We start from the raw sequence: 25,872 nt of genomic DNA, 5'->3' as shown, positions 1-25,872 counted from the left end.
ATCTGGGTGCCTCTCTAATTTGTAAACTTGATATTAGAGTAATGAAAGCACTCAGGCTGAAGTAGAAAGAAGTGTTAAACTCAGTAAGAAAAGAGGCAGATATTAGGAAATGAGATAAAGGAATAGTAAAAAGCACAACAAACAGCTTCAAAGGTTTGACATGAAGGAGGTAATCAAAAGAAAAAGTGTAAAGACTTAAAGATCTGAGCCTTTATGTAGATAGAATAGAGAGAAGAGGCAAAAAAAAGTGCCAAACCACTTCAATTTTAGATTGATGACATTCTTTGTTGTTGTTGTTATAAGGAAGAGTTCAATGGGAGATATTTAAGGGGAAATGACTATATTATATGCAGTAATAAAACTTTAAAATGTGACTAAGAAATAAACCCACATCTCTATGCTATTGCCAAAACCTGGCAATTTTACATTCTTTACATCTCTTACCCTAGATGCTCTAAATTTTCAGTCACCACTTGGTTCTACTTATCTGACCACTCTTCAAATCTCCTTTGATGGATCCTCATCCAGGTCACACCCTCTAATTGTAGCTATCACATAGGAACATCTTGACCCTCTTCTCTCTCTGGATTACTTCTCTTGGAGATATTCAGTGGATTTAATTACCATTTACTTATTTATATTCAAATCTACCTACCCTACCCCTAATCTTTCTGCAGATGTCTTATCTCACATCTCTAGTTGCCTTTAGAGATCTCAAATGAGATCACTTCCAATCCAATAGATGTCTTAAATTCAACATTTCCAAAATAGAGCTCATTAACTTTACTCCCTAAACACTGTTCCCCACCTCTTTTCCTTATTACTTATAAGGGGCAACATCAGTCTCTCAGTCTCTCTGCCACACTCAATATCTCTATCCCACCCCCCACCTCCATAATTCAATCTATTGCCAATCCAGTAACATTTCTTAGTATATGCACCCTTCTCTGATACTGCCCACCATTCTGGTGTAGACCCTCATCACCTCATACTTCTACTTTTGTAATAGCCTGCTAATGGATCTCCCTGCCATAAGTCAATCCCCATTCTAAACCAGTTTCCATTCAACCATTAAAGTGGTTTTCCTAAAGCTTAGGTCCCATAAGTCACATAATAAATTCCAGTGGCTCCGTATTTCCTCCAGGATCAAGTACCAAATTCTCTTCTAGGCTTTCAAAGTCCTTTATAACCTAGTCCTTACCCATACTCCCTTCTAGTCTTCTTGCTATTCCAGGTAAAAGGCCCTCTTGAGCATTTTCTTTGGAATGCTCTCCCTTCTCATCTCTGCCTACTGTGGTCTCCCTGGCTTCTTTCAAGTCCCAAAATAAAATTCCATCTTTTACTGGAAGCCTTTTTCAACTCCTCTTAATTTAGTGCCTTCCTCTTTTTTTGAATGTTATCTTCCCCTTTAGATAGTGAGCTCCCTGAGGGCAAGGACTACTTTGACTTCTTTGTATCCCTAGCCTTTATCACTGTGCCCTGGGTATAGTTCAATAAATGCTTTGTTTACTTTTACAAACAAATGTTAAAAGCAGTTAAAAGATTGGATTCCTTAGCCAACTTCATATTCAAATATTACTACACTGTAGTTCTAAAGAAAATGTATAACATTTATTATTTTACTTTGAGTTATAGTTGAAACTGGGAGATGCATTTCCCTCATTTTCAGTATCAGAAACTCTCCTTTATCTTGTCTTCCTTCACTTTTCCCTTATCCTACTCCTTCTTGCCCCCACCAGAGAATGAACTCTTACTTTTACTGCAGGTAGTAGGGGGTGGGATTTCTGTTCAGAAGAGAAGAGCAGTGGAGGTGTCTAAGAATAAAGGGAACAGCTGTCATTCCTTTGGGATCAGACTTGGGAGAGAAGAATAGTAGGATTATAGGGTCAAGTAATACACTCTAATTTGATTATTTTACATATTTATGTTTTTTAAGTGATTTATTCAGTCCAGCTTAAAATTAAAAGCCTGAAATCACAAGTTTTCAAAGTTAATTTCTGATATATCTATCGTGATTGTCAGTATTAAAATATAAATATATACTTTCTTATACATTCCTCCCTTTTTCAACACACTTGAAAGTATCCAAGTGACATTAATGTTATTCCTAATCAAAAGCCAAGTGAAACTAAAATTTTTAATTTAAAAATGGTCAAATTAAGGAAGAATGTCTTTGAATGAATGCTTATTCAGTTCTTGACTGTCTTTAAAGATAATTTCACAATTGAGTCCATTTGCTCTTTGCCTCCTTCCTCCCCCTTTTCTGGCTGTTCTTTTTTTATTTCTTATTCTTCAAAATAGATCATTCCTCTTCTTGTTATAACTCAATTTATCTCTTTTCCCATTCTTCTGCTTACCTCTTTGCCTCTTTCCCTCCCCATTTTCCTTACTCTTCCCTTCTGGTTAGCCCCCAAAGATCTTTTTAACAAAGCAAAATGTTTCAATATTATATTGGTCCCAATAGAAGTCACATTTTAAAAATCAGATTGCTTTTGATAAAAAAAATATCGATATGTTTTACAAAACTGACTTCAGCAGGGAAAAGATGTATCCTACATTTGAACCAATAGATAATTTTTGTGACTTTAGGACATGTTATTATTCAGATTATTATTCAGATTAAAAGTCCTTGAAGAGAAAATTCCATTTCTTTCATTTCTTTTCGCAGATACAATTGGAATAGAGCCATTTGGTGCTTAAATGTTTTGTGAGTGTATGAAGTAATTGGAATTCAACATTTAAAAATCCTAATAACTTAATGTACTTGGTCATTGTTACAGATAAACTTCAGAATGATAGCAAACCTATTTATGGGAGAGGAAAAATATCAAATTCACACGATACATTCCAAATATCTGCAGAAAAGCAACTTGAAATGAGGCTCAGAGATTTTCTTTTGGATATTGAAGATAGAATCTACCAAGGAACACTAGGGGCCGTCAAGGTTTGTATTTGTTCCTAGGAAATGTTTCAGAATTTTTCTACATAAGAGCAAAATGATGGTTCTTCATATTCATTACCTTAAGAAGGGGACATGTGTATTGTGCTTTTGAAGTGCTTTTTTTCTTGGTAAGTGAATTTTCTAGATCATTAAAGTTCTTTAACCTTCTTTAAGTGTGGTAACTTATATGGAAATCTTTCTCCAAAGTCATTATGAATATGCCTTCTTTTATGCATAACTTACTTTCAGAAGTTATTTAGAAACTTAGACCATAGAACTGTGATGGTGAACCTATGGCACATGTGCCAAAAAAGGGCAAGCAGTGCCCTCTCTTTGTGCACTCCTACAATCTCCTGCCAGAATTTGTTTACAGAAAGCTGAAGGACTTAGAGGGGAGCTACCCGCCTCCCCCTCTCTATGCACCTTACTTTACCCACCCTCTTCCCAGCAGCCCAATGGGAGTGATTCCTCCCTCCCCTTTCTGGAGTAGGGGCAGGGTTAGGATAAGGTATCTCTCAAAGATTCACCATTACTGGCATAATAGAGCATCTACCTAGAGCTGATGGTCTCTGTAAAGGCTGAAGCATTTTTTTTTCTTTCTGACATAACTATGGTGAACATTTTTTTTTAACCCTAACCTTCCATCTTAGAACCCAATACACAGTATGGTTCCAAGGCAGAGGTGGTAAAGGAGTAGGCAGTGAGAGTTAAGTGAGTTGCCCAGGGTCACACAGCTAGTAAGGGTCTAAGGACAAATTTGAATCCAGGACCTCCTATCTCTAGGCCTGGCTCACAATCTACTGAGCCATCTAGTTGCCCTCACTTATTTATGGAAGCTTTTCTTGAATATTTGTGCCAAGTTTGCTTTGCTTAATCAGGAATGACTATGCCTTTTTGGCTGTTAAAACAATAAATCTAGTATTCTGGGTGATAGCCTTTATTCTTCCTATTAAATTGATTTCTCTTAAAGTTTAAAGAATATCAACTCAAAACTCATAAATGACACTTCCAATTTTATGAAAATTGTTTAATAGACAATTTAAGAATTTATAGCTTCACATATAAGTTCTTTTTAACCCCTTATCTTGTTCTCTTGGCCTCCAAACATCCTTAGAGGAACAGAAAAAAAAGTTCTGAAAACAGATCACAAAACATAGAGGCTTTTTTCCTAAAACCCTAGCTTGTGTGCACAGACAGATCAAAACACAAATTTACAGACATGAAACAACATTCTCCCATTGCCTTATTTAACTATCTTAGAAAAACTTGTAGTCTATTTCTTCCTGCTGAATAAACTTATGCAGACAAACATAGAACAGATACAAAACTGCTGTTTTAAAATTTCAGTATCAATTTAAAAAATACTCAATTTGAGAACTTAATTTTTGCAGCTGGCTCTGTTTTTAAACAATTCTGACCTGATCAGAGATTTCCCTGTTTTGTGGTCAGTAATTGTGGGAGTCATTTTTATTACCCATTACTAAAAACTAAAAAAGGATCCTTATGGAAATAACAGTGTTTTTAACTCCTGATATCTTTGCAGAGGTCTATAAATCAATGCTACCATGTCCTTTGGTAGCTTCTCATTGTTAACCAGTTTCCCTTAATACAAGAAAATGAACAAAGGAAAAACTTAAACTTGAGTCTAAATATCAAGAATTAAACACTATCTCAAAAAGAAATAAACAGCTCAAGGAGAAAAAAAGAAAATAGGAGCTTTAGGAATCAAAATTGTCGAAGGATTAGATCACTCACTGCTATCTGTAAGAACTTAGACCAAGTTAAGGCACGAAAGGCCTCTTTACCATATCAGTCTTAAAAACCAAGCTAGCATTCAGCTTTGTAGCAAAAATGTTTATTTCCATTGAGAATTCAAAACCACATATGTATGTGTTGGGGATGGGGTGGGGTAGATAGACCTCTCCCCAAGAGATGAAGGAAGGTAGAAGCTTACAGTGTTTCAAGACAAAGGAAAGAGTGTGAAAAATTTCTACCCAGCATAAGAAATATGCTGTTAGTCTTTTGGAATGTACATCAGGATGGAACTCAGATAAGATAAAGGGATGGTGTGAACACTCCATAGAAAGGAAAGAGAGAGAAGAGGGTTGAAATATATAAGTAAGTACTTTTATTGATGAGAAGGTGAAGTTAGAACTACTGTGTAAGGACCATTCCAGTTTTGCTGTGTGGCAGATGTTTTATTAAAATTTACTAAGAAGATTAAGTTGAAGAAGATCTGTATGTAACTAGCTTGATCTAATCAAAAGACCTAGTTGATATGGGGCTTGAGGCCAGTTTCAGTGCCTGGCCCAGCTGGATTGAACTCAGTCACCAAGAGTTCATTCCTTGCCCATCTAAAGATTGTTTCATGTAAACCAACTGGGAGGATTAATTAGATTCAAGTGTAGATAGTGAGGTGTTTGGGAATCTTAGCCAGAGATAGGTAAGGGCTTAGGGAGCTTCAAGACTGAAGAATTTCCCATGAGGGGGAGGCTAATGAGATTTTTTAGAGCTAGGGAAACCCTGTTCCTTAATCCTTCTTTTTACCTGTTTAACAACATTGTCTTGGAGGCCAGATCTTGCACTAGTCCCAGTTAGTGAGGTCATCAGCCTTACTTAACTGAGGGATACTGAGGGTTCACATATACCTCAGTATACTTAATTATTTCAACTCTTTAGGGCACACCGACCTTTTGGGATTGGAACATTGCAAAGTTGTCATCAAAGTGGAACACCAATCTTGATGTTCTAAAGTAGTTATAAACATCATAAAAACTACTTGTTAACCCATAACAATTCACAATTACCAAAATACCAAAATTTTGTTTCAGGTTACAGACAGACAGACTTGGAGAACAGCCTTAGAAAAAGGACGATATGAGCTACTAAGTGAGGAAAACAAGGAAAATGGGATCATTAAATCTGTGAGTGAAGATGTGGAAGAAATGGAAATTGATGATCAATCAAAGTTCCTTGTAAAAGACAGGTGAGATAAGCTTTTTCTCCAGTAGGCATAATTATACTTTTTCTTGAAAGTCAAATTATTCAAGCATGATTTCATTATAAAGAATATTATTTCTATTTACCATTTGAATTTGTTATTAGTTGATCTTTTTAATGGATTGTGGGAGGAGGGCACAGTATTTTATGTAAAGGGGGAATGGATTTTGTGTGAGAGAGTTGTTTCTAGACATATAATTTCATTGATACAGATAATTTCCACTGTGGAATCTCCCTCAGTTGATGCAGATCTTGTATTTCCTCTGTAACTTTAGACAAGAGAGTTTGCTATGGACACCAAAAAATTAAGGGATTTGCTAATGGTCATCCAGCTAATAGGCATTAGACTTGGACCTAGGTCTTCTTGATTCCAATTTTTATCTGCTAAATCATTTTACCTCTTATTTAATCTGTGTTATTACAAATACATTTTTGACCAGGTAATTAATATATCTTCATATCCTAAAGCTGGCCTTTTCTTGACAGTAATTCTCTTAAATCTATTAAGTTTCCATTACATTTGACTTTTAATTATTAAAGCCTCTTTAATGTGATAAATTTCAATCAGATACTTTTAAAAGCAAAACTTCTTTAGATGTGGTGTTTAAAATAAGGGGAAACATCAAGTAGTAGGAAATTTACTGATTTGGTAGGCAACTTGGTGGCTCAATAGATTGAGAGTCAGGCCCAGAAATGGGAGGGTCCTGGGTTCAAAAGTGACATCAGACACTTCCTAGCTATGTGACCCTCGACAAATCATTTAACCCCCATTGCCTAGCCCTTACCACTCTTCTGCCTTGGAACCAATACGCAGTATTGATTCCAAGAAGCAAGGTATGGGTTTAAAATTTTTTTTTTTTACTGATTTGGAGTCAATAGAGAAGGGTTTGAAGCCCAGCTTTGTTGCTTAACAATTGTGTGACTCCTGCTTGGTAATACTCTTGGGTCTCTCATTTTCTTAACTGTTTAATGAGACAGTTGGATTAAATGATCTGTTAAACAGTCTCTTAACAAAGCTAACTCCAAGTCAAATGTAGGCGAAAAGGTTGTAATTCTATGGTATAAAATCAAATATTGTCTCAGTCTTTTAGTGATCAAGCAAAATTATTACTGGATCAACTTGATCAAATTTTTGGTCAGAACCTGCCCCAAGCAAAAGCGTTTTGATATTTTACTTAAGATTAATATGGCAAAATATCTTGTTCTTCCCAAGTCTTATTCAAACCATGAGAATATTGCTGTCTTAAAGAAAAAACACATTCTAATAGTTCATTTACCCAAATTTACTAATATCAATATAAATCTTTCTTAAGAAGACAGGCAAAAATATTTTAAGTTAGAAAACTGCTTTATTTCATATCCTATGTAAAAGACTTAACATACCACAATATAAACTATTTTATTATTTAAATTTTAGACTGCTTGGAACCAAAACTGAAGTTCCAAATACTGTTTCAGCCAATACAAACACACCCCAGCCAGTCAGTAAAGTGGTTCATTACCTGGCTACTGCATTACTTCAAATAGAACAAGGCATTGAACGACGATTTCTCAAAGCACCACTTGGTAATATCTGGTTTTCATTATTTTAATTTTACTAGTATATTTTACTTAATGTTTAAACATTTCCTTTCCTCCATAAATAATTCAGTTTTATTGAATGAATAAATGTATTGTTTTCTGTGTTGTAGTTGTTAAATTATACAAAGCTGAAGTAATTATAAGTCATTGTAGTGTTCCTTCATTTTAATATTTAAGGTTTTCTCAAATGAAGTTATAGCACTCAAGTAGGATAATGAGTCATTGTCTTTATTTGAAATACATTGGTTTATGTATCATTAAAGAATACTTGTGTTATATTGTATTTCTTGCTTTCCTGCCGAACCCTTTTACCAATGGTTGGAATACTCTTTATGTTTAGGTTTCATGAACTATGTAATTTCCTTTGTTTGGGAAAAATGTTTTAAGAGTTTCTGTGTTACTTATAATATTTTGTAATATTAAACTTGCCCTTACTGAAGTTGACAAACTTTTAGTAGTGGATTAATAATGCTTTCTAGTAACAGAAGGGCTTGCCAAATTTATGGATTTTCATAGTGGTAGTAGTATATGCCAATTTATTTTTACTAAGTTTTTTCCTTGCTTGTAGAACTGATAATTACTCATTCATCTTCCCAGTTGGGGATTTTACTGTCTCTCCCTGGCCACTTTTAATAAGTTTTGAATAGAGGTAAAAGGTGGATATGACACAAAATAGCAAAGACCTTTTTAAATTCTTTGAATTTCCAACCCTGAGTAATCAACACAACTTTATGAAAAATGAGTCCAAACCAGAGTGTGTAGTCCTCTCTAGTTCTGGTTTCAAAATATCTAGAGAACTAGTTGATCTCTAGAATTAGTTGACTTCTCATTTGAAAGTGTAGAAAGGATTAAAGGCAAGTAGATATGTTCCTAGTAACCCAAGTTTCAAATGCTTATTTTGTGTAGGAATATTATTTATTTATTTTAGCAGGTTTTTGTGAGTTGGCTAGGAACCCAACTTTTATACATCCATCTCTGGGAAAGTGATTCTGTATTCAAAAAGTTAAAAAAAAAAAAAAGTAAACTAATAATAAACCTTTTCACATCTGAAATATAATGTCTACCAAAAAAGAAGTATCCATAAATTATCTGTTAGGGGAAAAAGAGGAAGGTTTTTATTTGTTAATTTTTTAAAGTTTGAGTAGAATTTCTATTATGTAAGTTAAGTTTTGAGTAAAATTTCTGTTTTATGTAAATGTCTCTTGTGCTATCTTTTAGGAAGTTATCAATTTAAGAATTTGTCTCAAGCTCATCTAAACTTGGGTCTTTTGGATCGTAGGATTTCTTATTTAAGAATTTGATTTCTCATTAAGTAAAATTGGGGTACTATTAGACTCCAATGATACCTAAAGCCTATCACTTTAAAGTTCTGTTCATCCATTCATGTTTTCAGAAATGGAAATATATTAGTGGAATGTCTTTTTAAAATCTGTATTCAGAACTCCACTTAAATGTAGAGAGATCTGTTTGCTTCCATAGACCTGGATTCTTTATGGAGAAAATTTCCTGCAAATGTCATTTATATGATTCATCACATCAAATCTGCCTTGTTTCTGGATGATAGGATATGTCAGTATTACCCTGTTAACCCACTTACCTCCCAGTAATTTTCTTTACTGAATCCTTCTATGACCATAGTCTCCTCTGTGTGTGTTATTGCTTCCCTTAGAATATAAGCTCATTAATGGCAGGTCAAGTATTGATTTTACTTTGTATTTATATTAACAGCATTTAATACAGTGCTTTAGCTCTTCGAAAGTGCTTAATATGAGCATTTTAATTTGTTTTTCTCTCAATGGAATTGATTTTCCAACTCAAAAGAATTATATTAGTTAGTTATGTTAATTTTTTCCAGTAAGAATTTATGATTTGGATCATCTATTGAGTATTTAACATCATTTTAAATACAATATATTTTAGTAGTTAGATAATACCCCTCATTTGAAAAATATGCTGTGCCTGCATTGTCATTCAATTCAAAAACTTGGATTCAGCCCACAATTTTTGGCTTTAAGGTAAACATTTTAGCATTTATGCTTATAAATATATATAGCTTACTGAGCTATAAAAAGATGTTTGGATCAACTTTATCAATTTAAAATTAGACAATACAGAAATTAATAAAAGAGATCAAAAAGGAGATAGAAACAAAAAGGAGGACAAGAAAAAGAGGACAGTCTAGTGAGAAAGATGGTAAATTGTTCATCTTTTTAATTTTTTAAAAAGAATTTCCAATGCTTATAGTTGGGGGTATTATGTTATTTGTCACTAATCTTCACTAGTCTTAGTTAATATTCTCCCATTTTAATTTCATTTTAATAACTATACATTCTTTTTTAGAAAGAAAACTTCATCTGACTGGCTTACAAATTTGCACAAATGTCAGAAGAATACTTGCCTGATTTTTGTTGTTGTTTTTGCTTTTCTGGTCTGGGGTCCTTAATATGGAGATTCTGGGAGGAATTTAGCACTGGCAAAAGGGTGCTACAAGGCATTCAGATGGAAAGCAACAAAAGTATCTTGTTAAAGTTCTGAAAGTAAAGTATGACTTGTGTAGCCAAAAGAGTGAGACTGTCCAAGCTCACAGAGCTAACATTTTAATAGAAATAGGCAACATATATAGAGACATAAAAGTGAAGGAGAAAATTATTTCAGCTGGGAAGTCAATTAGGATGGAACAAAAGTCCATTGATATACCCTTTTCAGAGATAATAATAATATTGATTGTAGTTTTCCAAACAGAAGTTGAAAAGCTATGGGGAAAGAAATGAAGGATGCATGATCCCAGAAAATTCATACCTGTACATATCCACTATATAAGTTAGGGTATGGTAGCAACAAATCAGAAAATGGTTGAGATAAAGATTCTTGCTTCTACAGAATTCAGAATTAAGTGCCTCATCACCTAGTACCTTACTTTGCATATGGTTGATTAGTTATTTTTTGTTGATTGATCAAAAGAAGTATTTGACATACTGTACTTGATGGGTTTTAAAATCTGATTAGAGAAAGCAATTGGGAATAAGAAAATTCATTCAATGAACAAATATTGACCATTAGTCTTAATTAAGTACCACTGGGGATACAAAAACAAACAAAATTGTCCTTAAAGAATTTATAAGGGGCAGCTGGGTGGCTCAGTGGAGTGAGAACCAGGCCCAGAGATGGAAGGTCCTGGGTCCAAATCTGGCCTCAGACACTTCCTAGCTGTGTGACCCTGGGCAAGTCACTTAACCCCCATTGCCTAGCCCTTACTGCTCTTCTGCCTTAGAACCAATACTCAGTATTGATTCTAAGACAGAAGGTAAGGGTTTTAAAAAAAAAAAAAGAATTTATAGACTAATATAGGAAATGAGACCTGCACAAATAACTGATAATACAAGATGAAATATAGCATATAACATGAGAGAATTCATAAAAATATTCCTATAACTGATAAAGACTCAAAAGTGAGAGATTACATATGACAGGAATGATCAAGAAGAAGTAGTAACAGGGATCAGGTAGATGGCTCAGTGGATTGAGAGCAGGCCTAGAAGCAGGAGGTCCTAGGTTCAAATCCGGCCTCAGACACTTCCCAGCTGTGTGACCCTGGGCAAATCATTTGACCCCCCATTGCCCACCCTTTCCACTCTTCTGCCTTGGAACTAATACGTAGTATTGATCCCAAGACTGAAGGTAAAGGTATAAAAAAATAAAAAAGTAGTAGTAGCAGCACCATTTTTAGTTAGGCTTTGAGGAATGAGAAGAACTTGGGCATGGTTGAAGATAATGTGGGACAAGATCAGAAGATATTCTGAACCCCAAGTATAGGAAAAACACAGGGTGTATTTGTTTATGGTAAGTATTTAGAATTTGTCTGCAGCATAAGAGGATACATGAAAGGTAGACCAAACTGAAAAAAGCAATATTACATCTAAGACTGGAGAGCCTTGGATACTAGGTTAAGGAATTTTTGGATATTATTTGGTAAACAATAAATAATTATTGAATGTTTTTGAATAGGAAAATTATGTGACCCAATCAGAATTGTGTTTAGGGAGAATAATTTGATACTGAGGATGGAGAAAAAGTAGTAAAACCAGTTAGGAGTTTATTGCATTAATTCAACGAGGTTGTAATGAAGACCCGAAGAGTTGGGGAATAAAAATAGAATGGAGTGGAAGAAACCAGATTATATATTACAGAGGTAGAATCACCAATACTTGACAATTTGATCTAGGAGAGAGATGAAGAAGTCAGAGATAATTGAAGTTTTAAGCTGGAGTGGTTGGGGAAAATATTGATCCTATCAACAAAAATGTGATGGCAGAATCAGCCTGGAAGGTGATTTTTATTGTATATCGAATTTGAGGTATTGGGGGACATTCAGGTAGAAATTTTGTAAATCTTTTGAAATGCTAGATTATAATTAAGGAGAGAATAGCATCGGAAATACAAATCTTGAAGTTACCCAGTTGGGAGAGAGAATAGAGATAAAAAGAGCTTTGGGGAAAATAACTCTTATTTTAGCAATGGGAGGGATAAGAAAAGCCAGCAAAGAACAGGAACTTGTTATGCAAGCCTTGAGAGGAGAGAGCCCACCAGAAGTTAAAATACTTCAGAAAGGTCAAGGAAGATGAAGTATGAGAAAAGGCCAATTGAGTTAGCCAGTATTATATTTTGATGGTATCGGAGAGTAGTTTCCATAGACAAGAGCAAGAACCAGATTGTGGGAGACTGAGAAGGTATGGGTGGTAGTAATGGTAAACATTTTGAAGAGTAGAACAAAAGCAAGCATTGACTGAAAGTGGTAGAATCCAGGTTTTTAGGACTGGGAACCAAGTGTGTTTTTTTAAATAGCTATAAAGAAACCAAAAGAGAAGAGATTGAAGATATAAAAGAGAAAGGTTTATTCCTAGAGTAAGGTCAAGTAATAATAAAATTAAAGGTTGGGATCAAGGACACAAGCTTGCCTTGGTAGGCTGGTGGCAGTGTTTGAGTCTTGGATAACTGTACTATATAAAAGAAGACACCAGTTTAACACCTCCCCACCACCACTAGTATATAGTCACAAGCCCCATGGCTAATATGGAAATATTTTTACATGACTTCAAATTGTTTGTCTTCTCAAAAAGGGGGAAGTGGTGACAGGGAGGGAATTTTGAGATAAAACTTCTTTTTAATTGTTAATTTTTTTCTTACATTTAATTAGGAAATATTTAATGGAATAAACAAAAACATTTATTTCATTAAATATTTCCCAATTACATATAAGAATAAAATAGATATTGTGAAAGAAAATGATCTGCAACAAATAAGAAATAGGTAGTAGGATTTGTGCTTGTGCATGTTTGAGTTCCCACTAGATTAGGCTGCACAGATTTTCAGTGGCATTTGATAGTACAGTTTTGTAACATGCCAAGACAAGCATTTAAGTGCTTGCTGTGTGCCACAAACCGTACTATGGACTGGGAATACAAAGTAGAAAATACACTACCTCCCAAAAGAAACATATTCCAAATGAAGGGAAAGACAACCCATAAAAGGAAGCTGAATAATGAAAAGTCAAGAGTGGAGCATATGGAGAAATGAACTGGCTATTTTTGGCATCCTTCTTAGAATGGAGGTTCTGGGAGCATCAGGACAAGTAGAGGAAGGGAACATGGGGAGAAGCTGCCTGGTGGTGGTAATATGTGTGGGCCTAGAGTCAGAAAGACCCGAGTTCAAATTTAGCCTCAGATACTATGTAAACCCTGGGCAAGTTACTCAACCCTGTTTACCTCGGTTTCCTCATCTGTAAAATGAGCTTTAGAAGGAAATGGCAAACCACTGTGATATCTTTGACAGGAAAACACCAAATGGAGTCACAAAAAGTCAGACATGAAGTCAGTAGAATTAGTTATATTACACTTGAGAAAACAGTAAAGGAGGTTAAATGACTTGCCTAAGGTCACACAGGTAAATGCCAGTCAGGATTTGAACCCAGTTAATCTGATTCCAAACCCATTGTAATTTCCATTGCACTATAGTTCCAATAGGCTCCCCACTCCATATGCACACCCAATCCTCTTTATTTTTTTGTATTTTTGTATTTCTTGTATTTTATGACTTAAGTTTACAGTAAGGGGAAAAAATGAAAAGTAGGAACACTTGCTTTAAGGAAGTAGAGAGAACAGTGTTTCAAGGGAGAGGAGGACAGAGAAAAGGTAATCCAAAATAAAAATGGGACCAAATAATGTTTAAGTGACTTGAAGACATAAGCATCAACTGTGAGAAAGAAAAATAGGAAGACCTGATACAAGGACCTGGACTAGATTGTATTCATTAAAGAGGGAAGGGTCACAATGAAGAATAATACCATTAGGAGCCTGTTAACTTGCAAACAAAAAGAAAGGCTCCATATACTCCAAAATATAATATCAAAGAATCGGAAACAAAAGTTGAAGGCCAACAACTCAGGAATGGTTATACAAGAAAATAGTGGAATCTTACTGTGCTATAAGAAATAAAATTAATACATTGGGTCATGGAAAGACTTATATGAATTGATTGGTGCAAAGTAAACAACTAGGAAAAAATTGTTGTAAATGGGAAGAAAACAAAATAAAAAAATGAATGCTTTGAAACTGTATTGACCAAATTTAAGTCTCAGAGAGCAGTTATGAAAAGACATTTCCTCCTGTCCCCTTTGTATAGAGGGTAATGGGAGACTACATGTCAGATTTTTTCCATTACATTGGTTAATTTTGCTGAACTTTTAAATTATTTTTTCATTAGGCTGGGTGTCTGAAATGAAGAGGAAGAAGGAAATGTCGATTTATAGTTTTTAACTTTTAAGAGGGAACCTGTTAGGAATATCTTTAGTTTTATGAAGGAGAACTGAAGGATTTGGACTCTCAAGTGGAATTTTCATCACTGCTGCAAATTGATAATTAATAGAGAAAATGGGATATAGGAAATAAAACCAGGAATGATAGATTCTTGCCCAGGAATGAATGTAGCTAATAAGTGTTGGAATAGATTTGTAAAAAGATTCTTAAGAATTTTAAACTGAAGAGCAAAAGTATACTCCTTTAGTATAGGACTTAGTTACTGATTGGATAGAAGGAGCAGAGTACTGGCCTGGACTCAAACCTTCTGGATGTCCAGCCTTAAAATTGGAGAAATTGTAGTCCTAGTGGTAGCCAACACAAAGTCTTTGTTATAAAAATTCCATTACTGGACCTATACCCAAAATAAAGCTACAGACTGAAAAAGAACAGTCCATATATGTCAAAATAATCATGCAGCCCACTAAGTATCCTTTAAAAAGATACCACAGGGGGCAGCTGGGTAGCTCAGTGGAGTGAGAGTCAGGCCTGGAGATGGGAGATCCTAGGTTCAAACCCGGCCTCAGCCACTTCCCAGCTGCGTGACCCTGGGCAGGTCACTTGACCCCCATTTCCCACCCTTACCACTCTTCCACCTATGAGACAATACACCGAAGTACAAGGGTTTAAAAAAAAAAAAAGATACCACAAATTTTAAATTTAAAAATCTAATTGTGATCTAATATATTTGTTAGGTTCCTAAGTTCCTATAAACTTACCAAAGAGTAAAAAGTCTTGACCAAACCTAACATAAATTGATTCTTTTGGGGAGGTAAAATGATTTTTTAAATTAAATTTTACTAAAGATTAAAAAAAATAATCATGCAGCACATTTTGTGGTAAATAAAAACTGGAACAAAGTGTAGGTGCTCATCAAATAGAAGAACTGCTAAAGGAATTATGATATGTTAATATAATGGAGTATTGCTACAACAAATAATGCAGAATTTAGAGGCAGTGGGAAATCGTTTATAACCTAAAGAGGAGTTAAAGTAAATAGAAATGGGGAAAATTGTGTATATTGACTATAAGTATGTAAACTGAGAGTACAATAAAAAAACAAAGCTATGCTATGTTTAATTAAAATGACCAGTTTTGCCTTAGAGAGGACTTGAGGAAATTATATTTCTTATCATTGTAGAATTGAGATTATGGGTTTAGAATTTGGCATATACTGCTGTATTCAATAATGTATTGGCTTTGCTGAGCTGTGCTTTTTAAAAATCTTTGTTATAAGGGAAAGCTCAAAAGGGTTTTTGCAAATAAATGCTAAAATGGAAATTCTACATTGCTTAAAAAAAAACCAACCCTTTTATGTGAAGAACCTCTCTTACTCATTTTGTGCTGTTAGTATCTTGTTTATTTTTCAATTGTATATAATTTACAATATCTGCTAGGTATCTTGTATATTTCTGTTCTGTATGTTAGATCATGTATTATCTATTTTAGTTATGGCTCTAAGCTATAGGTAATGATACCAAATTAGATTATTTCTCTGTTAGATCAAGTGGAGTGGCAAAGTATGTAAGAACACTGGACTTAGAATAGGAAGATCTAAGTTCATATCTTCTCATAACTAGGTGTGGAAAAAAGTATTTTAACATTTTATGAATAATTGAGATATATAGGAGAACAATTTTAACAAACCACTTGGAGTTTTACTAGGGAAAGGTTTGATCCCTTTTTCTCCTTTTTACTCAAGATGCCAGTGACAGTGGACGTTCTTACAAAACAGTCCTGGACCGTTGGAGAGAGTCTCTTCTTTCTTCTGCTAGTCTGTCCCAAGTCTTTCTGCATCTTTCCACCTTGGATCGTAGTGTCATCTGGTCTAAATCTATACTAAATGCTCGTTGTAAGATTTGTCGAAAGAAGGGTGATGCTGAAAGCATGGTGCTTTGTGATGGGTGTGATCGAGGTCATCATACCTATTGTGTTCGGCCAAAGCTCAAGGTATTTTATTTATTTCTCTTTTCATATTCATTTATTGTTCACACTCCAGTGACACATTTAAGTAGACATTTTATGTAATTCCTCAGACTGTACCTGAGGGAGACTGGTTCTGTCCAGAGTGTCGACCAAAGCAGCGTTCTAGGCGACTTTCTTCTAGACAGAGACCATCTGTAGAAAGTGATGAAGAGACTACAGAACAGATGGAAAATGAAGAAGAAACAGATTATGATGAAGTAGGGCAAAGTGAGGAAGAGGAGTATGAGATGGAGCAGGATGAAGATGATGATTCTAGAGAAGAAGAAGAAATGACGTGAGTTATGATCTTGAGAAATAGCTTGGCATTCTTAGATATATTTTACTGTTATTAAGTAGATATGACAAGATTGTTAGGATTGTAATATACTTTCCTTTATTAACCTTGTAATGTTAATTATACTTTAGAAAGTAGTACATGATCTAGCACAGCATTGATGAACTTTTAAGGAGTTTGAGTGCCCAGAGGGCAAATTCAAGCTGTCTTGGAGCAGCCCCTACATTACTGAAGAGAGCTGAGGGAGAAAGTGCTTGCTTTGGGTGGCTGGACAGAGGGGTGGGCTATGCAAAAAATGTCCTGGGGCTCTGGGAAGAATGGGGAATGGAGCAGCTCCCCAAGTGTTGGCTCTGCATGTGTGACATGTCTTTGCCAACATGGATCTAGTGGCTTGAAATAAATTTATTTCTTAAAGACTTTCATATCTTTTATTTTCTTTAGCATTGAAACACTTTATACATAATTTATTTTTAGTAGAATTAGAAGGCTTTTCCTGTTTGGGGTAGAAAACTGCATTAGGAGATAAGTTATCACACCCCAGTAGTTTTATGCAGGTAAAATTAGGTTAAAATTAACATAGAAAGTAAAAGTGTAAGACAAAAACATATATGGAAGTGACAAGAAGCATCTTTACATTATTAGATATAGTGGTAGTGTGGATTATGGGCTGATCAGATATGTGCTCATTAGAGCCTCGTTTTTGTTTCATTTTGTTTTTAAACAACAGTTGGGAACTAATGGATTACATAGCTTCTTGGGAGAGGAGAAGGGAGAGTATTAAAAAGAGAAGGAAATGTTATTATACATAAATAAGGTTACCATGAAAGTAAAGCTATACAGATTTGTACATAAATGCATTCTGGGTAAACAGATTTGGAAAGGTTGGGGGAAGATAATGCAAAAAATATGTTGTACTATACTTCTAATATCTTGGTCTAGAAATCTTATGGGTTGACTCCAGATCTAGTTCAAATTTTCTTTTTTACCAGTATAAAGTAATGGAATGCTTCATTGAGGCCTGATTCATAAGAGTTTCACTAGTTAATTTTGTAGACAAGTTAGCCATTTTATACACCAGCATTTCATTTAGATAGGAATCAAGTGCCTCAGCAATATTAGCTCTTGAATACACTTAAATGCTTGCAAAACCATGCTCTTTATGATTTGAGGAGAAATTGTATAAAAAGGCATCAGTAAAAATGACAGCTAATTGGAGAAAAGACCGAAAAACTAAATAAAGACTCTTCTGTTTCTTTATATTTCTTTAACATAGCAATCTAAGTAGTACTATGAGCCATCTAGAAACAATTAGTTTTTTAAATCATTAAAAAAAATTTTAAATGTATAAAAAAATACATTTCATATTTCCTCTTGAATGGTTAAAAGTAGAAATAAAACTTATGGCACTTAGTGAGCTATATGGGGATCATTTAGTAACTTGGCATAAGACGTAAATATAGTAGTATTTATCTCCAAAGCAGAGTAATAAATGTGTTAATTATTAACTTTTACTATAATTCTTATGTTTAAAATATTTCTAGACCACCCAAACGAGGAAGACCACAACTTAGATTCCCAATAAAAACAAGAGGCAGGCTCAGTACTTCTTTTTCAAGCCGTGGTCAGCGACAGGACTCTGGAAGATACTCTTCACGGAATCAGCAGAGTACACCCAAACCAACTGGATCTTCATCTAGAACTACTGGTAGAAATTTAAGAAAGATAAAATCTGCCCCTGCTACAGAAACTAAAGCTTCTTTAAGACTTACCAGCCGTTCTACTCGTCAAAGTCATGGTTCATTACAAGCAGATGTGTTTGTGGAACTAATTAGTCCTCACAGAAGGCGTAGAGGCAGGAAGACTGCTAAAAGTACTCCAGAGAACAGCCCTTCCAACTTCCCTAATTTCAGAGTCATTGCCACAAAGTCTAGTGAAGAAGCAAGCCTTTTGCATTCTACACCTAAACTTTCTTCTGTTCAGGATAGAGAACCTAAGAGAAGAGGCAGGAAGAGACAGTCCACAGGTATAAAGATGTTAATTTAGTTAATTATTTAACTTTGGAACAATTCCTACTTTCTCACTTTTTAATTTCTCTAACCCTTGCTGCTTTCAAAAACTGCTTTCTTAAAAATTACCAATGACCCTCTCTCAAGACCCTTGTCTTTAACTGCTTTACAACATTTGATACTTTTTGCTTTGATAACTACCCTTTCCTTCATGAAATTCTCTTCACCCAAAAAAGGTTGCTGACCCCTGTACTAGAGGATCCTTCTATTCAGTCAAGAATCATATCTTATACCCTTGAAAATTTTTGTAGAGGAAAAAGGAGAGTGAGGAATAATAAACATCTATAACTGTTTTTGCATATAGCATTCATAGCTGTTAGCTGGAATACCATGTTAGATGGAGGGAAAGGAAAATCACTTTTAATATCAACTTTGATATTCTGAAGAAAAATTCAAAGTGCAAACTTTGACTTTATATTAATGAAGTTATTGTTTTTGCTTATTGTGAAGACTTTTTTATTTAGATTTCTTTTTTTAAATACCATATTAAAAAACTTCCTAATTGGGACAAGTTTAACTTTCTTCAATTTCTATACTTCTATGAATTATGGTCACCTATGCTAGATAAACAGAATCTTCCTGTCTGAAGAACAAACTACCTACTTCATTCAGTTTTTATTTCTTAAATTGTATCTTTTCACTTATCTGTTAACATGAAAAACAGTAAATAGGAAGCTAGCAAAATTACCAAATGTTAATCTCCATTGTTTTCACCATCTGGAAAAACATAATACAGAGTTTGGGTTTTGTATTGCTCAGAAAATAAAAATGATAAGTTCTTTGGCACATTGTCTTATTAGTATCATTTTATCATCAATATTATTAAGAAACAAATAAATTAGTAGTTACTAATCATAAAATGTATTCATTTGAAAAAATTCAACTCTTAAAAATTTAAATATATATAGTGGTAATGATACTGTAAAAATAATTCAAAATTTATATTAGTTCTTAGGAGTCATTTTTAAAAAAACTTATAAACATGACTTGTAGAAACTTAACTTCAAATCAAATGTACAAGTATATGGCAAAACTAGATAACCATACAACTTCCCTATTCACTTTTCTCTTTACTGCTTCATTGATTGGGGGTACATTCTAGCATGGGTTTGGAAAATTGGGCTTTTTTAGGTCTACTTACTATGAAAAATTTTAAGTTGCTTTTCATTGTATAGTGAAGGGTTGTAAACTAGGTAGCTTTAATATAAAGGCAAAAACATTGATTAAGCATCTACCCAGGTGTAAGGTATTGGAGATATAAAGACAAAAATGAAGGGGCCCTTCCTTCCTGGAACTTATATTCTATTAGGAGAAATACAATATGTAAGCCATATGTATGTGTATCCTCTCTTTCTCTCTCTCCCTCCCCCTCTCCCCCTTGTCCTCTCTTCCTCTCCCCACATACCCAATCTAACTTATAGCTTTACTTAGCTAATGAGGAAAGAAAATTGTTTTGGTGATGAAAACATTTTAAAAGGTCTTTCTTAGAACTAAAAGTAATGTTTCATCCATTTATATAATTGAGAACAAAATAGAACAATAATAGTCTGCTTTCCTATTATCACTGAAGAAGTTACATTCATAAAGAAGTAGTGGAAGTAGTAGAGCCATTTTGCTTTCAGTTTTAATCCTTTTAAGGATTTTTAACTAAGGAAATGAAGAAAACTAAGTATTTTTCAAAAGTTTTTATTTTTCTTGGCATTTGTTACTACTTTTTAGGACTTTTTCCCAATGAAAAACTGAAAGATTAAGAATTAAAAGGAAGAAATAAGCATTTTTACTTTTCCTGCCCCTTGAGGAAAGCCTACCAAGTATACAAACTGAATAATGCCATATAAGTTTTTTTTTAAAAAATGGTTTCAGGTAGCTCCTGTGGCTTGGTTTTTTTCTTGACTTTTGGACTTTTGAATTTTCTTTTAGAAATTAAATACTTTAAACTTATATTTTAATTCTAAGAGAGATTTTCTGCTTTTACTCTTCAGAATCATCTTCTAAGACATTGAACCGAAGGAGTTCAGGCAGACAAAGTGGAGTCCATGAATTGTCTGCTTTTGAACAACTTGTTATAGAACTAGTACGACATGATGACAGCTGGCCTTTCTTGAAACTGGTTTCCAAGATCCAAGTAAGTGAGAGTGTATATAAATTGATGATATTATGATATTATATTTACTTTCACATTTTTCACAGGCAGACAATGTTAAGTTGTCCAAAAGAATTCTTTTTTCTTATTTAAAACAGTTGCTGAATTTTACTCTTCTTGTTATTTAATCAGCTTAAGATGGTGTTGATAATACTGATTCAGACCTATGATATCAGCAGTGAAATTAAAGTAAGTTTAATAGTATGCCCTTCAGGGGTAGCTGGGTGGCTCAGTGGATTGAGAGCCAGGCCTAGAGACAGGAGGTCCTGGGTTTAAATGTGGCCTCAGACATTTCCTAGCTGCATAACCCTAGGCAAGTCACTTAACCCCCATTGTCTAGATCTTACCGCTCTTCTGCCTTGGAACCAATACACAGTATTGATTTCTAAGATGGAAGGTATGGGTTTAAAAAAAAAAAGTACCTTCATTATTGATGGCTTTGGGGTTTCAGAATAGTTAGACTAAAGGTTTCAGAGAGTTACACTAAAGAAAAAAAAGAAACTATTGTACTCTATAAAAAATTCCTATTTTTTTAAGCTAGTAGAGCAGAACAATACCTTCCCTCTCATCTATTGTTCTTTATGATCTATTTACTAACAATGTATAAGGAAATTTCAAATTCTGACCTGCAAAAGTCAGGTTTGATGAATTAATGTGGTTGGTTTTTTTTTAAACCCTTACCTTATGTCTTGGAACCAGTACTATGTATTGGTTCCAAGGCAGAAGAGAGGTAAGGGCTAGGCAATGGGGGAGTTAAGTGACTTGTCCCCAGGGTCATACAACTAGGAAATGTCTGAGGCCAGATTTGAACCTAGAACTGAGCGAGCCACCCAACTGCCACCTGAACCTAATGTGTTTTCTATCTGGTTTCCTAAACTTATTTCTTATAGGATGTAGGAAAAGAGCAGATAGTAGTTGTGTTTTGTCACATGAAATTTTTGTATTTGCTAGAAGTTTGGCAAATTTGTCTAGTCTTAATTTTTTACTTTTGTCAAGAAGACAGCATGATAAAATGCAGATCATTGTACTTTATTTAGACTCAGAAGACCTGAAGTTGAATCACTTAACCTTTCTGAATTTCCCTTAGTTTAAGTACTTCATGGGGTACTTAGAATCAAATGAGATAAAGGAACTATGAATTTTAGCTGTTACACTTAACCCTTTGATAAGAATTACTACTACCTATTGCTTACTGTATGGAAGATATTTCCTGTTTAGTATCCAAAAAAGACAATATTTGATATTGGCAAACTGTACTGAGACTTATTGATTGTCTCTATGGCATTATTGGCCATTATCTGCTTTTATGACTTCACCCTTCCATATCTAATTTGAGGGACTTGAAGCTGTTTAGTTTTGTTTTCTAAAGGAATGTGTGATTCCTCACTGTGCAGACCAATTAACAGCTCCTATATGATTTATAGGCTTAAGGATTTGGCTTAGAGTCCTGAGAAGATTTAGTGTTTAATCTCATAGTGTTAGAGTCAGGTCTTGAACCTAGATCTCTATGGCATGCTCTTTCTTCATTCTTACATAAATGTAAAAATATGATTTCTGAACTTTGTGTAAAACTATCTTACCTACTTAATGGTTACTTTTTGTTTAGATCCATTCCCCTTTTTTGTTTTATGCTTCTAATGTTAATGTTCAGTATCTTAAAAGGTTAATATTCAATTCCTTAATTTCCTTCAATAATATCCATTTTTAATATAATAGTTGATGGTTTGAGGCATTTTCTTTGATTAATATTATTTTCTATTAAATGGTATGTTTAAATGATTATTTTATAGGTACCAGACTACTATGACATCATCAAAAAACCTATTGCCTTAAATATAATACGTGAAAAAGTAAACAAATGTGAATATAAACTAGCCTGTAAGTAATTTATATTTGTTTCTCTTAAGGCTTTTAAAAATTTTTATCTCTGTCTAATGCAATTAATATTGAATATATTAAGTGTTGTAGTAAGAAAAATGTTTAGAAGTGGTAGAATGTTATTTCATTATTCTTATAAACTTGTATATGAATTACAAATTATTTTTTAATTGTAGGGAAGGCTGTTTTTTATAACATCTGATATTGAAAGCAATCAAATAGGGGTCAAAAATAATTAATGATTAAAATTGTGAAAAGTGCTATATAATCAGAGATAAACTGTAATATGATTATCAGTAAATGGGTTGAGAACTGCTTTGATAGTGCCTTGACCTTTTTACTATTTTTTATAGGTACATAGGCCTAAAATCCTAAATAGGATTCTACTATTTTTCACAGGCCCCCATATTCACTTAATATTAAAATGATATGGGGCAGTTATATGCACAGTGGATAGAGAACCAGGCCTGGAGTTGAGAGAACCTGTGTAAGATGCGTTTGATGTGGCCTCAAGACACTCACTAAGTTGTGTGACTCTGGGCAAGTCACATAATCCTGTTTTTGCTGAGCACTTGCCCTTCTCTCTTAGAGTTGTTACTCAGATAGAAAGTAAGGGTTTTAAAAAATAATAACAAGGCTTCCACTCTCAATGTAATTTCTAAGTGATGGTAATAGAAAGGATTCTGGACTTGGAGTCAGAAGATCTGGAATTCAGATCCTGACTCTTGCACTTACTAGTAAACTTGGGTAAGTAACTTAATCTCTGTAAAATTCAGGATATTTACACTGTTTTTATTATGAAGACTAAATGAAAGGATTTATATTAAGCACTTTTATTTTATAAATGTAAACTATTATCAGAAACGTACTTTTTTGCTCTTTAACCTTCTAACTTCTCTTTGTTTCTAGCTGAGTTTATTGAAGATATTGAGTTAATGTTTTCAAACTGCTTTGAGTACAACCCTCGTAATACAAGTGAAGCAAAAGCTGGAACTAGACTTCAAGCATTTTTCCACATTCAAGCTCAGAAGCTTGGACTGCATGTTGCACCTGGTAACGTGGACCACACTATTCCTACAGCTGCAAAAAAGTCACGAATATAACTTTGTCCTTCTAAAGGATTTATTCTGAGGAAAACCTAAAGCTATTCATGAAAATGGAATATTAAATCATGCTACAAAGCAGTCATATCATAAAGCAATAACAACTGTTTAACCACCTTGAAGTGTGGCCTGCACTATGTTCTCAAATTTTAATATTAAGCACTCAGGAGAATTTAGGAAAGATTTCCTTTGCTACAATTTTGTTCATTGTCTGTTTGATAGATGCATTGGATACAGTACTTGTTTACAAAGGTTTTTTATATATTTTAAAGATCATTCATGTGTTGAGGTATCTTGCAAAACTATTTTTTCTACACCTGACTTGTTTTCCATCTTTTACTTTTGTTCTAGACTTTGGTATTGTAAGGTTTTTATCAATATAAATGAAATCTACTATAGCACAGTTTAGAAACTGTAAATGGCTAAGATTTTTTTATGAGCACATCCTTTGAACACTACACATGAATGAATAAAATTTTTTGCATATCAATAAAAGTACTGTACCAATACTAGCTGGAGGTATTCAGTTGGAGTTTAGTAAGTAGATATTTATTTAGTATTGGAAGAAATTTGTGAATTTGTTTTTGTATTTATAAAATTTGTACCTGGAAAAAGTTCCTTAAATTTTTTAAAAAATTTATTGTGTTTTTGTTTATTCCTCTAACTTTTCCTAATCATCAACCAAAAAAGGTAACACCCTCCCTTTTCCCTGGCAGTTCTTCCAGCAATAAGTAGCTTTTACAGAACTGTATTATAAGTTTCAATGTACAACTTTTTAAGTGTACAAATAAAATGATAAATTTTTCAAAGTATTCTGTTTTTGTGGAATTTATTGCCATAGCATATGTCTTCAGTAACATCCCTTTTAGTACATTAAGTAAGGCTGTATGAACTGGGGGGAAAAATTCCTGACATTTAAGGAATAAAGAAGGTGAGGTGTTACTGATCTTTCCATTTAGATTGTGTTGGTTACTGTGTATATTATTTTCCTTGACACGTTTATTGACTCTGCATCAGTTTATAAAAGATCTTTCTAATCTTTCCATGCTTCTCTGTATTATTCATATCATTTCATGCAGCACAGTGGTTCTATTACATTTATATGCTACAGTTTGTTTAACCATTCCCCAATTGATGGGCATCTATTTTGTTGCCAAATTCTAAGCTGTCACAAAAAGTGCTGCTATAGCGAAATAAATAGAACCAGGAGAATATTATATATAGTATCAGCAATATTATGGAATGGTCAACTGTGGAAGACTTTGCTACTCTTAGCAATGCAATGATCCAGGAGAATTCTGAGGGACTTACAACAAAGAATGCTATCCACCCTCAGGAAAAAAACAAAAAAAAACAAAAACTGTTGGAATGTGGTTGAAAGCATATGGTTTTTCACTTTATTTGGGGGTTTTGGTTTTATGTGATTATTCTCTTTCAAAAATGAACAGAATGGAAATGTGTTTTGCATGATAATACATGTGTAACCCAGATCAAATTGACTGCCAGCTCTGGAAGGGAGAAAGGCAAGACAGTTTGGATCATATAACTTTGAAAACCTCATGTGGAAATCTGTTATTAAATTTAACCAGTAAAATAAAATATCTTTATCATGAAAGAAGGTGATGATACAAACATTGTGGAGTATTTCAAGACTTAACAGTGGCTTCTTTGAAGTTTAATGTAATTGAGCCTTTAGTTCTAAGGGTAGGGGCATTTTATTCACTTTATTTGCATAATTCTTAATTATTTTCCAAAATTACAATACCATTTTACCAACAACATGTTGGCGTGCTTATCATTCTATATACCTCGCCAACATTGACTGTCGAAATTTTCATCTAGTTGCAGTGTTCAATTGTTTTCTAATTCTAATTTTCTAGTTACTCGTAATTTGGATCATTCTTTCATGTATTTGTGAAAATATCTTTTGATCACATATCTACCTACCTATCTTTCTGTCTGTCTGTCAATCTATATCTTGGATACCAAACCCATCTCAGAGAAAATTTGATGATTTTTTCCTTATCCTAGGTGCATTAATTTTATCTG

At 33.9% G+C, this 25,872-nt stretch overlaps 1 protein-coding gene across 1 annotated transcript in view; it reads left to right on the top strand.

The window, feature by feature from the left end:
• BAZ1A (bromodomain adjacent to zinc finger domain 1A) overlaps positions 1-24,635 on the top strand; it is a 150,056-nt gene extending 125,421 nt beyond the window's left edge. The window contains exons 19-27 of the mRNA XM_044664753.1: positions 2,781-2,944; positions 5,773-5,927; positions 7,359-7,507; positions 16,076-16,323; positions 16,410-16,633; positions 18,175-18,656; positions 20,682-20,824; positions 22,633-22,720; positions 23,630-24,635. Coding sequence (XP_044520688.1) covers positions 2,781-2,944; positions 5,773-5,927; positions 7,359-7,507; positions 16,076-16,323; positions 16,410-16,633; positions 18,175-18,656; positions 20,682-20,824; positions 22,633-22,720; positions 23,630-23,823 — 1,847 coding nt within the window. The 3' untranslated portion in view covers positions 23,824-24,635. The remainder of the gene's footprint in view (positions 1-2,780; positions 2,945-5,772; positions 5,928-7,358; positions 7,508-16,075; positions 16,324-16,409; positions 16,634-18,174; positions 18,657-20,681; positions 20,825-22,632; positions 22,721-23,629) is intronic.
• Positions 24,636-25,872: the final 1,237 nt, after the last annotated feature.

Source organism: Gracilinanus agilis, chromosome 2, assembly GCF_016433145.1.
Source record: "Gracilinanus agilis isolate LMUSP501 chromosome 2, AgileGrace, whole genome shotgun sequence".
Classification (NCBI taxonomy): Eukaryota; Metazoa; Chordata; class Mammalia; order Didelphimorphia; family Didelphidae; genus Gracilinanus; species Gracilinanus agilis.
Note: the sequence above shows the minus strand (reverse complement) of the source record. Positions and strands in the feature narration are given on the sequence as shown.